Here is a 16,417-nt window from a genome sequence, read left to right on the forward strand (position 1 = left end):
CTAAAGAACAAAACCAATCATGATTCTAGTATCAGACTGATTATGATTGGTATCAAACAGTAAAAAGGGAAAAAACAAAATTAAAGTGAATAGTAATTTTAATAATGCAGGCACAGTGGGATGTAGGTGTGGCAGGTCAATGTTTGCATGCAATTAGAGGTCTTTAATGTGCAAATTAACGACATTAGGAACCTAAAATGCATTTTAACGCTATTTTTTTAATTTAATTTTTTTCTTACTTTTTTTCTAGCCCAGCTCACCAACATTTTCATGTTTTAACACTATCAAAGTCAAGTTTTTCTGCTTAGAGAAACTGCATAATATATACACTTACTGCATATATGCAATAAACTGGAAGTCTCTGCAGGATTATGAGAAATATACTTCAGAAATGCCCAACTTATTTCTTAATCTTACTTGGCAGTTACTTTTCTGCCAGGTGGAGAAATATTATGTCTTTTATTGAGGTCTATCTTGTTTAGGTGAGACAGTTTATGGCTTAGGTAAGAAGCTCTGAAACAGTTTAAAGCAAATTTTTTAAAGTTGTGTATATAAAGTTGCTAATGACGAGTCTGTGATTTTCAAGTTATAGAAAAAAGGCCCTGGAGATTAAAAATTAATATACACAGCTTTTCATAGAAAGATAGTATTCAAATTATCACCATCACAATCTCTTTGTAATTAAATAAACCACAAATCAGATTTTCCCGGCATAAAATTACTCATGCCAGTGAATTAAGAATTTTAGAGCGCACAAACATTTTAGCCTTTTAAAACAAAAGTATCCTGAACAGAATGTAAGTTACTTTCCACGCTAGTTGTTATTACTAATATAACTGTGATAGGACAACTGCATACATCTTAACAGTTACTACAGAAATGTCCTTTTCCACTTTCGTACACTAGACACTAGATGTCAAAGACACATAAAAATCTAAAAGCTAAAATGTTAAAGTTTGACTGTGTTGAAGATTTTTCTTTAATAAAGCTACTTATTTTTTGTTAAATGATCCACCTTCTACTCTGCATTCCAGGTACTTGTCCAACTCTGCCTCCTTCTTCACTGCTTCTGGCGATACTTTGGGTGCATTTGGAAAACAGATCAAAATCACACTCATGTTGTCTCGACTTCCCTGGGAAGAAAAAAATTTGAGAAATCTGAGTTTTCTTTTTGCTCTTCAAAGCCTTGAGAACCTTTACAGCTGTGCCAATTAGCTACACTTGTTCTAGTGAAAATGTTACTTTTAGGGAGAAAAATTATATATATGCGCGTGCACGCGCACGCGTGTGTGTGTGCAATGACTCCCACTCCCCCAAACAGTATAGAGAGAATACAGTATAACCAATACTCCAAAAGACAGGAGAGAAACATTACAGGTTAATCGCACTGTAATAATAATTTTTTATAATTCTATAAAACAATACTATTTGTAAACATTTACTGGTGACTTAATTTGAAGTGATACCTAACACAAATATACATGTACACACACATTCATTCCATACAACATGACAAAAAATTTTAGCGGCATTGTTTACAATAGGATTTGACCTGCAGTTACACGTACCTGATAAAATTACATTTAAAATAAATTATAAATTGTGGGGCTAATACATTTGCTTCATAAGTAGAAATATGAAATAAGAGGTAAAACTACACATAAGGTTTATAAACTAGCTTTTAACTTGTATAATTTTAAAAACTGACAATTTTTAGGAACTACATTCATTTTTAAAGACATCTAAGTATTCAAATGCTGTAATTAAAATATTTGAGTATCAAATATATCTAAGAATTTTTAAAAGTCAACATTTGTTTTAAAAAAAATCAAAGAATAAGTTAATAAGCATTATTGACAAAACAGAACAGAGTGTGGCAGAAAAAACACCGAACCCAAGTCAAGGGCTTGATTTTCTAGTCTTAATGCTGCTACCAATGTATAAAACCTTGTACAAGTCATTTATAATATCTCTAGGAAAGGGTGTAGCATGTATTATATGCTAAACTAGGCATTATATATATATGTATACACACACACACACACACACATATGCTTATTAATTCCTCAACAGTCCTATAAGATGCTATTATCTCCATTTTAAAGCTGAGCGAGATTGAACAATTTGTTCAGGAATGTGGAGTACAAAAGTAATAGAGGTAGGCTTTGGTCTCAAGTCTGTCTGACTCGTTAAAGTTTGTAGAACCTTCTCTGGCTTCAGCTTCCTCATTTGTAAAATAAAGAGGCTGAGCTAGCTCACCTATGTATATTATCCTATTTGATCCTCCTGACAACCCCATCAGACAACATAATAATGTCTTACCCTTTTTATGATGGAAAAAACTGATTATTCAGAGTTTAAATAGCTTACCTAAAACCATACAGTCTCATATTAAATCCTTCTGACTCCATGTACAAGGCTATTTCTATTACATCACATCTAATGATCACTACATTCCTCTTTTAAGTGCCACAGACCCATTAAACCTTAGTTTCAAAGTATTAGGATATCATAAATGTACTGATATATCACATGGTCAAAATATTAAAACTCTAAAATGCTTTTCATTTATAGACACTAAGGCCTAACCCTCCCCACCCTCTTTCTTTCAAAACATGCATTCTGATAAAATCTTTTTACCTTTGATAATCTTCCACATTATTACAAAGCTCAAGTAGTAAGACTAAACATTCAGCTTATAACTCTTGCAGATATGGTAACTGGGTAATTTATTTCTGCATAGTGTTCCTATGATATATTTTCATAACTGGTGAACAGTATCCTACAGTATCCTACAATTGTGCCAAAAACTTAGTTTTCAGAATTACAGATTCTAAGATGATTAAATACTAGGGTAGTGATTAATACGACATAAAATCACTTTATGTTTTTTAAAAAAGTCTAGCTACCTTATACAAACAGGTGTCGACTACTTCATTGCAAACTTTCTCAAGGTCATCAGTGACTTCAAGTCTGGATCTTACAAAATCACAGAGCTCTTCATTTCCCATAACATCCCAGATACCATCACATGCAAGGATAATGAACTGATCATCTTCTTCAGATCTTTCAATATCATGGACTTCAGGCTCTGGTGAGACAAGCTGCTCAGTAGGACCTTTTCCATGGACACATTTGTAATCAAAATCCCCAAGGGCCCTTGATACAGCCAGAGAGCCATTCACACGCTGAATCATTACAGAGCCACCTGCATTCTGAATTCGTTCTTTTTCCAGCGGATTACTTGGTTTGTGATCTTGTGTGAAGAAATGAACTTTCCTGTTCCTACAAAGTAAACCTCTTGAGTCTCCACAGTTAATGAAATAAGTATGTTGGGGAGAAATTAAGACACCTACAGCTGTTGACCCACTTCTATCTGCACCATGTTTCTTCTCTGACATAACTCTCATGTGTTCATCAATCTCCAGAAAACCTGTTCTGATTCCATTCTTTACATTTTCCACAGAAGGTGCTCCTGCAGACCCTTTAAAATCCTGGTTATTGGTGATGTGATCTAACAAATGCTCACAGCAGTATTTGGCAACCTGAGAACCAGCATGCCCATCATACACAGCAAAGAATGACCACGATTCAAGTCCACTTGGCAAACCGATCACAGCCGTATGCGCATCCTCCATTTCAACACGCCAACCTTGCATGCTGCTTAGCCCATATCGCAACCCATTACCCTGCCCCTGGGCATTATGCTTTTCCATCTTTGGCTTGTCTAAAAATGCTCCCATTATGTCTTGATCCTCTAGGTCTGCAAAGGAAGAGAAACAGAAAAGTCAATAACTGTCTTATCAACAAAATATGTACCAAACAATCTTTTTAGTAAGTGAAAGAGATATGCAGGAATTCAAAACTCTTGTATTAAGCAGACATTCATTGTGTTGCCAACTTTGAATCTGGAGATTAACAAGGAGGAACTGGGGGAAAGCCTGACGAAGCACAGCGCACAACAGACAAAAAGGCAGAAAAAAACTAAAGCACTGGGATAAAGGGGAGAAGGCAGAAAGGAGACCTGGCAGTGGCCATCAACTTAAACGAACCAGGCCAAGTGTTTAAAGATACAATGAACATGCCGAGCGCGGTGGCTCAAGCCTGTAATCCCAGCACTTTGGGAGGCCGAGGCGGGCGGATCACAAGGTCAGGAGATCGAGACCACAGTGAAACCCCGTCTCTACTAAAAATACAAAAAATTAGCCGGGCGCGGTGGCGGGCGCCTGTAGTCCTAGCTACTCAGGAGGCTGAGGCAGGAGAATGGCGTGAACCCAGGAGGCGGAGCTTGCAGTGAGCTGAGATCGCGCCACTGCACTCCAGCCTGGGCAACAGCGTGAGACTCCGTCTCAAAAAAAAAAAAAAAAAAAAAAAAAAAAAAAAAAAAAAGATACAATGAACATGTGTAAGCTCAGGATTAAGTTGTACATGTATCAATCAAGAAAAGCCAAGCGAATTCATGACATACCCAAAAAACCTACTAATTCAAATATCTTGGTTGAACATTCAGGGATTTTCAAGCTTGCTTCCAAACTCCCTAGTTTTATCGTCACTGCATGAACTCTGAAAACCTAAAAAATAATCTACTCACAATGCTCCAAATTTGCATGCTCCTTCAAGCCTTTGCTCATGTCAGTTTCCTTAACTGGAAACTCTTGCCTCATCCTTTCTATTTATAGAAAAAAGTGCACCTATGCTTTTAAGTCTAGCTTACATTCTACCTTTTCCATGAGGTTTTTCAGTCTTTGATAAAGTAAGTTATTAAATTACTATAAAAGCTCTAGCCTCAAATTTCAAGTTGCAAGCAATTATATATACAGATAACAAAGTGTACTATATACATATATAACACAATTACTACTAGTAATCTATTAATCAAATAGTAATAACATGTACCATTATTATTATACTCTATGACCATTAGGTATATAAAGAAAATCAAAGGGTCTAGTGACAGCCCTGCTGACAAGCCTGAAGGCTCAGCTAATCGAATCCTTTCCCAATACTCAAAATTTAACACTCCCTGGTCTAGAATGGGCCCACACAAGGCAAAAAGACAGCTGGTCAGAATTTACCTTGGCCCTTACCTGAACAATAGCTTAGAAATGTAGAGACCTGGGTTCAAATAATCAAGTAAGTCACAATTGAACTAAAGGCAATCCGAAAGAAGGATAGCATGACGAACAGAAATTTAATGGAGGTGAAGAGGAGTTAGGTAGTAGGGAATAATGGCGGAGAAAAGTATCTAGGTAAATCACTATGCAGCTTTGAGCCTAGGGTATTGATGATGCTAATGATACTCAGCTCAGAGAGGGAACTTTGAGAAAAAGGGCAAGAAGAAAATCCTCCTAGGAAGGAAAGAAAAACATTTGTTTTCCCCTTCATTTTCCATGTTGGTCCAAACTGATACATAAGCAGAAAAGACTGGTTGATTGGCATAATAAAACCATCTGCCTCTGCCTCCTAGTACAGTTCAACTAATGGAACGTGAGTAATGAAAACTAGCTATCATTCATCCTTTACGGTGATATTTATCAGATTATTTTTCTGACATCAAGTTGATACACACTGCAAAGGTGAGTATTTTGATTGGATAAAAATAACGTAATAATGACACCTTATTAGCAGGCAATGTTTAAGAAGTAGTCTAAGTCCCTCTGGTAAGTGTTTTACAAGCATTACTTCATTTAATCTCTTCAACAACTCTCTAAGGCAGGTAATAATATTATCTCCAAATTATAGATGAAGAACCTTAGCCAAGATTAAATAACTTGGCCAAGATCACTCAACTAATAAGTTTAACGGCATCAGGGCTCTGCTTTAAGTCTGTGTGACTCTAAAGCATTGTTAACCCCTAAGAAAATGGGTCTCTACCATGGCTGTGCAACAGAAAAATAAGTATTTCCAAATCAGAATTGCCAGGGTTGGAACCTAGGTATCTATGATTTTTAAATTTTCATATGTGATTCTGAGACACAGTAAGACTGCAAACTGCTGGAAAAGATTAGATGCAATGCCTAAGGCAGAAGATGGGGGCACGTTAAGGGCCAACAAGAAATAATCAACCAAAATTGCAGTAATCAAGACCACTATCCTAGGTTACAAAACCACTATCCTAGACTAGAAACAAGGTGAAGCTTTACAGAGGAAAGACCCCACTATCTTGAGAAAAGGTAAGAAAAAAAGAGATGTGAGTGAAACCCAAAAACTTAAACACATTTAAGAGACAAACCAACAGAAGAGAATAGTAATGACAAACTTTCTTCCTCTAAGAATTCACCAATAGCATGAAGTACTAAAGAAAATAAGTTACAAAATCAGACCAACGTGAGTTTAAATTCTGGCTCTACTACTTAGTAATAGTGTGACTACTGAACCTTTATGAATCTCTTTCTCCATCTGTTCCTCTATAAAATGTATATAAGAAGGTGGCTGGGTGTGGTGGCTTACGCCTGTAATCCCACCACTTTGGGAGGCCGAGGTGAGCAGATCACGAAGTCAGGAATTCTAGGCCAGCCTGGCCAATATGGTGAAGCCCCGTCTCTACTAAAAATAAAAATTAGCCAGGCATGGTGGCACATGCCCGTAATACCAGCTACTTGGGAGGCTGAGGCAGAAGAATGGCTTGAACCTGTGAGGCAGAAGTTGCAGTGAGCCAAGCTGAAATCACATCACTGCACTACAGCCTGGGCGACAGAGCGAGAGTCCATCTCCAAAAAGAAAAAAAAGTATATAAGAAGGCACTAACCTTACAAGATTCTTATGAGGATTAAATGAAATAATGTATACAGTGCACAAAGTATAGTGTCTAGCACATTATAAGTAATATAGACATTATGCGATTATTACACCATTTTTTCTGCCAGAGGAGGCAGTCAATCACAATATTTCCTCCTTGCTGCCAGCTCTGATTACCATTACATTAAACTTCTACATGATATACTTTAAAAGACACTTTAAACACTTCATTAGTAAATAGGGGAAGGCACATTTAAAACAAATGCCATTTCTCATCCATCTGGCAAAATCAAGAGTTGATCAGAATGTGGAGAAACAGGAACTCCCCTAGAGTGCTGACAGGAGTTTAAATTGGTTCAACCACTGAAATGCAACTGGCAACAGCTAGCTGAAGAAGCTGAAGATACACTTAAGCAAATACTCAGCAATTCCACTTCTAATTGTAGATCTCAAAACAATGTTTTAAAAATAATGAACATGGGTGATAAAATCAGTTTAATCAGTATGGGTTACACACAACTCAATCAGCTGGGTTGTGTGTAAACTGCATTTTAAAAAGATAAAATAGGCCAGGCACTGTGGCTCACGCCTGTAATCTCAGCACTTTGGGAGGCTGAGGTGGGTGGATTAATTGAGGTCAGGAGTTCGAGACCAGCCTGGCCAACACGGTGAAACCCTGTCTCTACTAATACAAAAAATGAGCTGGGTGTGGTGGCAGGCGCCTGTAATCCCAATTACTCAGGAGGCTGAGGCAGGAGAACTGTTTGAACCTGGCAGGTGGAGGTTGCAGTGAGCCAAGATCATGCCATTGCACTCCAGCCTGAGCAGCAAGAGTGAAACAATGTCTCAAGAAAACAGAACAAAACAAAATAGAGTGCATCCCAGGTGATAAAAGTAAGTAAATACTGTTTCTTGAAGTCTTTTTCCAAGTGTATATTTGTATTTACTAAACTGAGGTGTATATAATTCTTACTGTGGTCACAATAAAAAGTATGAAACATGCTGTCTTGAAGAAACTCTCCCACCCATCCATCCAAGGTGACCTGTTCAATGATCTTTTTGGAGAATCATAATAGTCAGTGTTGGAAATAACCTAACTGCTCATTAGAAGGTAGAATGAATAAATAACAGAATACAATTTATCAAAAACAGATCTAATTACATAAACACAGCTATTCCTAAAAAACTAAAGAAGACAATATGCTGAACAAGACAGCAAAACAATTCTATACACATATTTGGTGAAAGTATAAAAACAAGGATAGGATGAATACAGACAAACTTCAGAATAGTGGCTGTAAGCTCCATGAGAGCAGGGACTTTTTGTTTTATTCACTGGTGTCTTCCTAGCACTTGGAGCACAGCCTAACACACAGAAGAAGTTCAATCTTTGTTGAATGACTAGTTTCTCTCTGGGAAGACAAAGAAAAGAGAATGGCTTCAGGAAAGGGTCTAACACAATGGCATACAGCTGTATCTGCAACTGGTGTTTCCCGGACTTTGAAGCGGTAACAGGGAATTTAGGAACACAGTATCTGCTTTAGTTTTTCTAAATTATCTCTGCTTTTAGCTTTTCTTTGGTTCATCTAAGGTAAGCTGAATTCCTTCAAAAGTTACCTGTACTAAGAAGTCAAAAAAAAAAAAAAAAAAAAAAAAAAAAAAAGAAACTGAGAGCCAAAGAAAAGCAGACCATGAAATCTTTTAAAAGCACATAGGATTGTCTTAACTAAGATTCACTTCTATATTAGATTAGGAGCCTGGCTTTCCTCCTTATTCTTTTCTATAGCCTACATTTTTATCTCTGAACAATTCATGAGATAACCGGTGGTCACAGGCTTAATAACAACATCTAACATTGATGGAGAGATTACTACTAGTCAAGCACTGTTCTAAAGTTTTGTATATCTATTAGCTTCTTTAATCTTCACACCAATCCTAAAAGATAGGTACCCTGTTTTACTCATGAAGAAACTGAGCCACAGTGAGGTTAAGTCATCTGTTGAAGGTCAACAGCAAATTGCCTTATCTCTGTGTCTCAATTCCCTTAACTAGGATGAGGGAGGGAGGCTGAGGAGGGAGGTACTATGCTTAAGATACTTGACATCTACTAGTAAAGCATTCCTCAACTTCCTCATCTGTACAGTGGGCATATTAATACTTTCCTCTGAATGCTGCTGCAAGGTTTAAATGAGGCAATGTCTTGCAAGGCACCCATACGGAGCCTGGCAAAAATGAGGCACTCAGCAAGCAGACACTGTTTAATTACTAATTCCTACATACACAGCCACATCTAGATTCCAACCTCAACTAGCAGGGAACTTACTCTCACTTTTTATAAAGAAGTACAGTAGTTATTTTCCAGATACACACACGAAACTACCAAATGATTAATTCTTTAAAGATAGAATATACTTTCTAAAAGCAAACCCCAGACTTTAAAAAATATATACAGTATATTAGAATATAAAAATGTAACAAACCAAGTAACCATCTGATAAAATTTTACGTTTAGTTCCATAGCAACTGTAAATACATAGTCAAGGGTAAATTAATAGTTCTGTGGTTGGACTTTTACATACTGAAAATAGGCAATATAAAAATCTTACCTCCTTGGGTTCTGAATAATTTGTAGAGTCCTGGTGAAGCAGCCAACTATAAGCTACATGGATACAAGAGCTGATTATATAAATATAATACCAAAAAGTACTTACTTGCAAATGCTATGTTTACACAGTCATTTTCATAAGTGGACTACTAAAGAGTATTTTATTTAGTCCAATAATTAAATTGGCATATATCCATAAACAGTAAATCCCAAGGGGATTCAATTTGTCCATGAAAGTTTTTAGTTTCTGAGAGAAATTTTAGTTCTCACCTAGTCATAAATCTATTCTTGACTACAAGCTGAGTCTCATCACAGCACTACTATTATCGGTTGATCTAAACTTTTCAAAACAAAGTACTACGACAAAAAATAAGACTGAATTAATATTTGACATAATCAGAAAATTTTGTGAATATTCTGTACCTTTTAAAACCAAACTAATCTCTAAATTGAAAAATTCTAAGGCTGGGCCAAGAAGTCATTAATTAATGTTCAGCCGCTGCCTTTTACTAAGCAAAGCTGAACTCATAGTAGAGTCTTGAACCTGGTCATTTGGTTTAATCCACTCAGGATTATAGTGAATAATAATTTTTTAAATGCTCTATATATTTTGTTGTTAAAATCCCTAAGCAACATGTTACCCCAAAGTAACAAGAGTTATTCAACGACAATTTGAGCAGAATCCTTAAAAAGTTGAGTAATAAAACCCTACATTATATTTTTCTATTTACCTAGGGACACATAGCCTAATAGAGAACCCCTCCAGGCTCTATAAACAAAGGACATAGATACATACAATGTGGAGAAAATTATATTCTCTTAGCAAATAATACCGGAGTGATTCTTACTAATATAACAAAAGAACACTGCTAAACAGGCATTCCAAGAAGGGTGGATGCTGGTAACTAGAGGACCTTAGATGACCACTGAGATAACAGGTTTGGTTTTAAACATTTGGGAGAAAAATTTAGAGTAGACTTGCATTAGAGATAAGAAATCTAAAGGCTGAAGGGAAATCCAAAGAGAAAAAAATATATAGTAAGAGACTACAAGCTCCCTGGGGAAGGTGGGGAAAAGGAACATTAACAAACAGCACAGGCCACAGTGTATAATACGGCAATATTCAAATTATCTGCAGGAGATGTAGAGCATAAACTCTCTACTGCTATCAAATCTTTATATTCTACATTGCTCACTAATGCTTACATATGTATGGACTTTGTCCTCAAAGATAAGGACAAATAGTCAGCTGACTTCTTGAACGCACATTTATTGAACAATAGAGTATTAAGCAATATACTGCATACCTGGGGTTCAAAGAAGAAATGCATAACCCTTGCAGCTACATCTCTATAAAGGATAATTTACGCTACATAAACTACACTTAATTTCCCAAGCTATGTGAAATAGTAATAAATTCTAGTTTGTAATCCAAGGCAGCCATCTCAAAGTTATCCATGGTAATGAGAAATAAGCACATTAACAAAACTGTAGCAAATCTGGAAAAAAAAAAAAAGGCTAATCTTTGGAAATTTTTCTCCCATTTGGAGCTGAAATTTCCCACTGATTGTTGCTTTAAAAATGATTAGAACCATGGTGGCACATGCCTGCAGTTGCAGTGCTTTGGGAGACTGAGGTGGGAGGACCACTTGAGGGCAGTTCAAGACCAGCCTGGGCAACACAGCGTGACCCTGTCTCTGAAAAAAATAATTTTAAAAAAGATAAGCAGGGCATAGTGGTGAATGCCTGTAGTCCTAGCTACTCAGGAGGCTAAGGAAGGATGACTGCCTGGGCCCACGAATTTGAGGCTACAGTGACCTATAATGGTGCCACTACACTCCAGCCTAGGCAACAGAGTAAGACACTGTCTCTAAAAAATAAAAATAATAAAAAATTACTCATATTTATAGTTACAAATTTGATTTTGATAATGTGTGTAATTAATCAGAGCCAAAATGTAGAAATGACTTGTCTAAACCTATTTTACAAATGAGAAGGTGCAGAGAAATAGAGTAATTTGCCCAAGGTTACAAAGCTGGTTCAGCAGTAAGGTTAAGAATGAGACTTAGGTTTCTAGACTTACACTCCAATTCTCCTACATGTGCTATCCTGTATACTTGCAAATGAGATAATGAAAATCTAAATGTGTAGGCTTTTTAAAGACAACGTACAAGATAAGGAAGACTGTCACAGAACAAAACTAAAACTTCCCTCAGCGCCGTATCTTCTTCTGCCTACAAGTCTATGTATTTTCTAAATCTCTAAAACTGCCAAAGATAAATGACCTTTAAAAAAAAAAAAAAAGGAAGAAGAGAAAAGAAAGAAATCTAAAATTTTCTATCTGGGACTGAAAGATAACAACAGTGAAATAATTACAATTTCTAGCAAAGCCAATTTCAGATACTTAGGCTAAATAAAGTGTAAAAATGAACAGAGAAAAATAAGATGACTTTTTCTTAATGCAGCAGTTAAAAAGAGGGAGACTCAGTATTCATTAGCGCAAAATTAGAAACTACCCACCAAGATACGAGATGACATTGAATGAATAAAACAATTGCAGACTGACTGTCAATTAAAAAAGAGGCACTCTGAAAATAGTTTCATGGAAATGAAAAGCAATTTACTGAATTGAAAATTGCAATAGAGACAATGAATGGCAGATTGGATGCTACAGGAAAAAAAAGGATCAATAAATGAGTGAATCATTTCAATGAATTCTTTCAGAACCCTCTCCTCCTACTTTTCTGCTGTAATAGGACTGTCCTCTCAATGATGATAAATCCTCTACTAGACTAGCTTTGGTGCCCATGTTTCAAAGGAGTCTTAAATGACTTACAGTTTTTTCAGGGATCTTACACTATTTTCCTTTTTCTCCTTTGTATCAACCTTTCTCAGTTGGAGTGTGACTTTTAAAGCCACAAGTGTCACCTATGTTACCCATTTAAAATAAGTTTTCATGTGACTTATTCCCCTCGAGCTACCCACCTGCCTCTCTTCTCTTTACAGTTAAACTTCTTTAAAAAAATGTTGATGCTCCAAAAGGCTGTCTGGCCATTCTACCAAATCAAGTTCCTCCAAGTCACTTAATCTACGGGACACTTTTAGCCCTCCTCTAACTGGTTGCTCACAGAAGCATTCAACTTTAACACTCCCTCCAGAAACACTCTTCCCATTGGCCTTTCAAGATGCTACACACACTCCCAGCTTTCTTCCTACCCCTAAGCTTTTTCGTAGTCTCCTATGCAGGCTCATTTTCATCTCCCAAGCCATTAAACATTGGCATTCCTCAAGGCTTACATGTAGACCGTTTTCCCATTCTGTGCTGCCTCCCTGAGCACTCTCACATATCTGCAGCTTTTACGAGTGAATGGCACTATCATCCACCAAGGTGAATACAAACCAAGAACATTCACTGGGTGTGGTGTTGCATACTTGTAGTCCCAACTACTTGGAGGCTGGGGCGGGAAGATTGAATCCAGGAGTTCAAGACCAGCCTACGCAATACAGCAAGACCCCAACTCAGAAAAAGAAATAGAAACTAAGGATATATTTGATACCTCTCTCTACCTCATCTCCCATCTGTCCATCATCAAATCCCATGGATTATATGCTTCCTAAACATTCTCAAATCTGTCTACTTTTTTTCTACCAATGCCCTGGTCTCAAGCTACCATCATTCTCACTGCAGAATACTAGCTGCTTTAGTCTCTTCACATGGATCCTGGCATCCCTCTAATTCATTCTCCAAACTGCAGCCTAAGGAAATCTTTCAAAATGCAAATTTCACCATATCACTTCTGAGAAACTAAAAGTTTCTCCAACGCTTTCCACTGCTGGGGGTAGGAGGTGGATAAAGAACTGCTTAATATGGCTCACATGAAGGCCCTGGATAGTCAAGTCCCTACCTACCTTCTCCAGCCTCATCTCACTTCATACTGTCCCTTCCCACTACATTCTCTACTCCAACCACAAGGGCTTTCTTACAGTACCTCGTACTTATCATACCTCCTTCCTCCAAATATATAAACAAATGCTACTTTCCCTACCTTAACAGCTATTCTCTCATGTCTTAGTTTAATTCCTACTCATTCTTGAGATCTCAACTCAAGCATCAGTTCTTCAAAGGAGCTTCCTTTGAGTTCCCTAGGTCAACTCCCCTAGCACAAAGTATATAGTAGATTATTAATAAATATTTGCTGAATAAACTCAAAGAAAAATCAGATGCAAATAAAAATTCAGTAACAAGGAGAATGCACCCAAAAAGTAAATATGCATATAAAAAACAAGACTTTCTGAAGGAAAAACAGAGAAGCTATCATCAAAGAAATGAGAAGAAAGTGTTCCTCAGTTGAAGCCTTTTCAAAATTAACAAGCTCACTGAATTAACTGTTCAAAACCCTCTCCTAGTTGTTCACAACTATACAAATGCAAGGAAAAGAAAAATACTATAATGCAAGGTTCTAGACAAAAACATGAGCAATCATAAAAGGAAAGAATATCAAATTGGTATTAGCCATCTTAACAGCAAAACTGAATCCAAAAGGTATTAGAGAATAAACCAAGTTCTAAGAGTAAAGGTTCATGAAACTAGAATAACATATCACCAAACTGATAATGGGTATGGATACAAAGAGCGTATGAATGTATACTTTGTGTCCTCTGTGTCTTTTTTTGTTTTTGTTTTTGAGACAGAGTCTCACTCTGTCGCCCAGGCTGGGGTGTTGCGGCACGATCTTGGCTCCTGGATTCAAGTGATTCTGTGCCTCAGCCTCCCAAGTACCTGGGATTACAGGCATGCGCCATCACGCCCAGTTAATTTTTTGTATTTTTAGTAGAGATAGGGTTTCATCATGTTGGCCACGTTGGTCTCAAACTCCTGACCTCAAGTGATCCCCTTGCCTTGGCCTCTCAAAGTGCTAAAATTACAGGCATGAGCTACCACCGCCAGCCTCCTGTATGTCTTAAAATGTCTTCCACCCTCATCCCCCCAACACTCCCACTAGTGTACACACATTCCTGGATATAAAGTATACACTCATAACATCTTTATAAAAAATCTGTGAGAAAAAATTCCAGCCAAGCAAATATCTACTCATTATATTTCAAAACCAATTTCATCTCTATAAGACTTTTCATTAGTTTAACTCTAATAACATGATAAAAAAGAAGAAACTTGAATTCATAAAAATAACACATCTAGAAAAACAAAATCATGATCATAAAGTAAAAAGAACTTAGACTTGCCCAATTATCCAATAATTGGGAGACACTTCATGTCACATGACACATCAACATCAAAACACATATGAAACATAAAAAAAATGGAAATACCTGTCATCACAAGATTCAAGTTAAAAGTTATAGGTCTATCCAATATGTGATGCTGGACAAGTCCTCTGGCTTAATGTTTAACTTTCCTCATCAATAAATAAGCAACCTTGATTATCTGTCAATTACCTTGTTCTGAGAAATGTATAAAACGTTAAATGAGAAGACTAAAGTTCTGGGGACACCTAAGTAAACATCATTAGTAAAGTAATACTTTAAAATCATGTGGATGGAATTCCCATTAAAAAAACTCTTATTCTCAATATCAAGATTATAAGAGACACACAAAATTATTTCACTACAGCAAGACCAGCTTGTAAGAAATGCAAAGAAAAAAGAAGCTACAAACTAGGACTACAAGCTGATAACCTGAATTTGACCTTCACATATTTCCTCTCCCCAGAACAACATGCATTCTCCAGAGTCCCTAGCAATCTTTATTGACCACATCCAATTCAATTCATGTACTTTTCCACCATGGCATCAGAGTTTGCATCATTCGGTAAAGAGGACAATATCTGTGATTCTAACAAACAGCAGAATCTATGAGGCTTTACTCTAATCCAATTTTTGACTAATATGTCTGCCTCACTCTAAAGTAGCAAAACAAAATGATACCTAGTAGGCTGAATAATGACTCCCAAAGATACCAGTCCTAATCCTATAAATGTTACCTTATTTGGAAAAAAAGGTCTTTGCAGATGTGATTAAGAATCTTGAGATGGAGAGAGAATCCTGGATTATCCAGAGACCTCTAAATGAACTCACATGTCCTTAGAAGAGAGAGTCAGGGGAAGATCTGAAACACACAGAGAAGGTGATGTGAAGACAGAGCAGACAGAGATTTGAAGACGCTGGTCTTAAAGATTGGAGGGATGTGGCTACCAAGCAAGTGATGAGGCTGACAGCCACTAGAAAGTGAAAAAAAGCAAGAAACAGATTCCTCCTTAAAGCCTCAAGAGTGAGCACATTCTTGGTGACACCTTGATTTTGGCCCCGTGAAAATGATTTTGAACTTGTGGCCTCCAGAACTGTAAGAGAATAAATCTGTATTGTTTTAAGCCACCCAGTTGGTGATAATTTGTTATAGCAGCCATGGAAATTAGCACAATGCCCAACAGTCAAGTTCCTCTGTTGAGAAAGAAAACCCGCCAAACTTGTAAAGATGAAAATGTGCAGTAATTTCAACAAGCATCACGAGAAAAATCAAGAGAGACAAAAGTTTCTTACCTGTAACAGGTTAATAGAACCAAATCCCTATCATTTCTCTAAAAAATACTGAAATATGATAACTAAAATAATTTAATATAATTCAGCCTGTTAAATTCCAAGGAGGAAAGAGGTAATGGTATCCTAGTATACTGACAGAAAGGCAAGGAGTATCTAGTTACACTATTTTTGGGCAAACAACAGAGGAAACTGCCACCCTTTAAGTAAAAAAACAGAAACAAAATTTATGGAACTCACACAAAAATTCTGAAATAAAAAAGTACTCAAGAACATGATGTCACAGTCTAGAAGATTTGCCTTAGAAAACTAGGTGACAACTTACATATAAGAAAATTTTTAAAAACCTAATTTGTGAAATAGGAATAAAAAGAATCTAGAATATAAAAAGTATCAACAGAGGCTTAAAAAAAGATATTTGAGAGAAAAAATATCATTGCAATATTTTAAATGTCATGAAAAGTAATGAGGAATGAAGACTCTAGAGCAAACAATCTGCAAGGGGCAAAAATGAACAGG

General features: G+C 36.7%; 2 protein-coding genes across 5 annotated transcripts in view; one reads left to right on the plus strand and one right to left on the minus strand.

Annotated features, from left to right (window-relative positions):
• Nucleotides 1–16,417, plus strand: part of DHRS7 (dehydrogenase/reductase 7) — a 977,513-nt gene that overhangs the window by 829,778 nt on the left and 131,318 nt on the right. The gene's annotated exons all lie outside the window — the stretch shown is intronic.
• PPM1A (protein phosphatase, Mg2+/Mn2+ dependent 1A) overlaps nt 1–16,417 on the minus strand; it is a 52,538-nt gene that overhangs the window by 12,274 nt on the left and 23,847 nt on the right. For 3 of the 4 annotated variants that reach the window (XM_050797806.1, XM_050797809.1, XM_050797808.1), the window contains exons 2-3: nt 2,910–3,763; nt 1,016–1,133 (exon numbers count right to left, since the gene is read on the minus strand). In XM_050797806.1, coding sequence (XP_050653763.1) covers nt 1,016–1,133; nt 2,910–3,763 — 972 coding nt within the window. Of the gene's footprint in view, nt 1–1,015; nt 1,134–2,909; nt 3,764–15,345; nt 15,471–16,417 lie in introns of those variants that run through there. The other variant, XM_050797807.1, reaches the window with a different exon arrangement.

The sequence above is a fragment of the Macaca thibetana genome, chromosome 7, assembly GCF_024542745.1.
Source record: "Macaca thibetana thibetana isolate TM-01 chromosome 7, ASM2454274v1, whole genome shotgun sequence".
Classification (NCBI taxonomy): Eukaryota; Metazoa; Chordata; class Mammalia; order Primates; family Cercopithecidae; genus Macaca; species Macaca thibetana.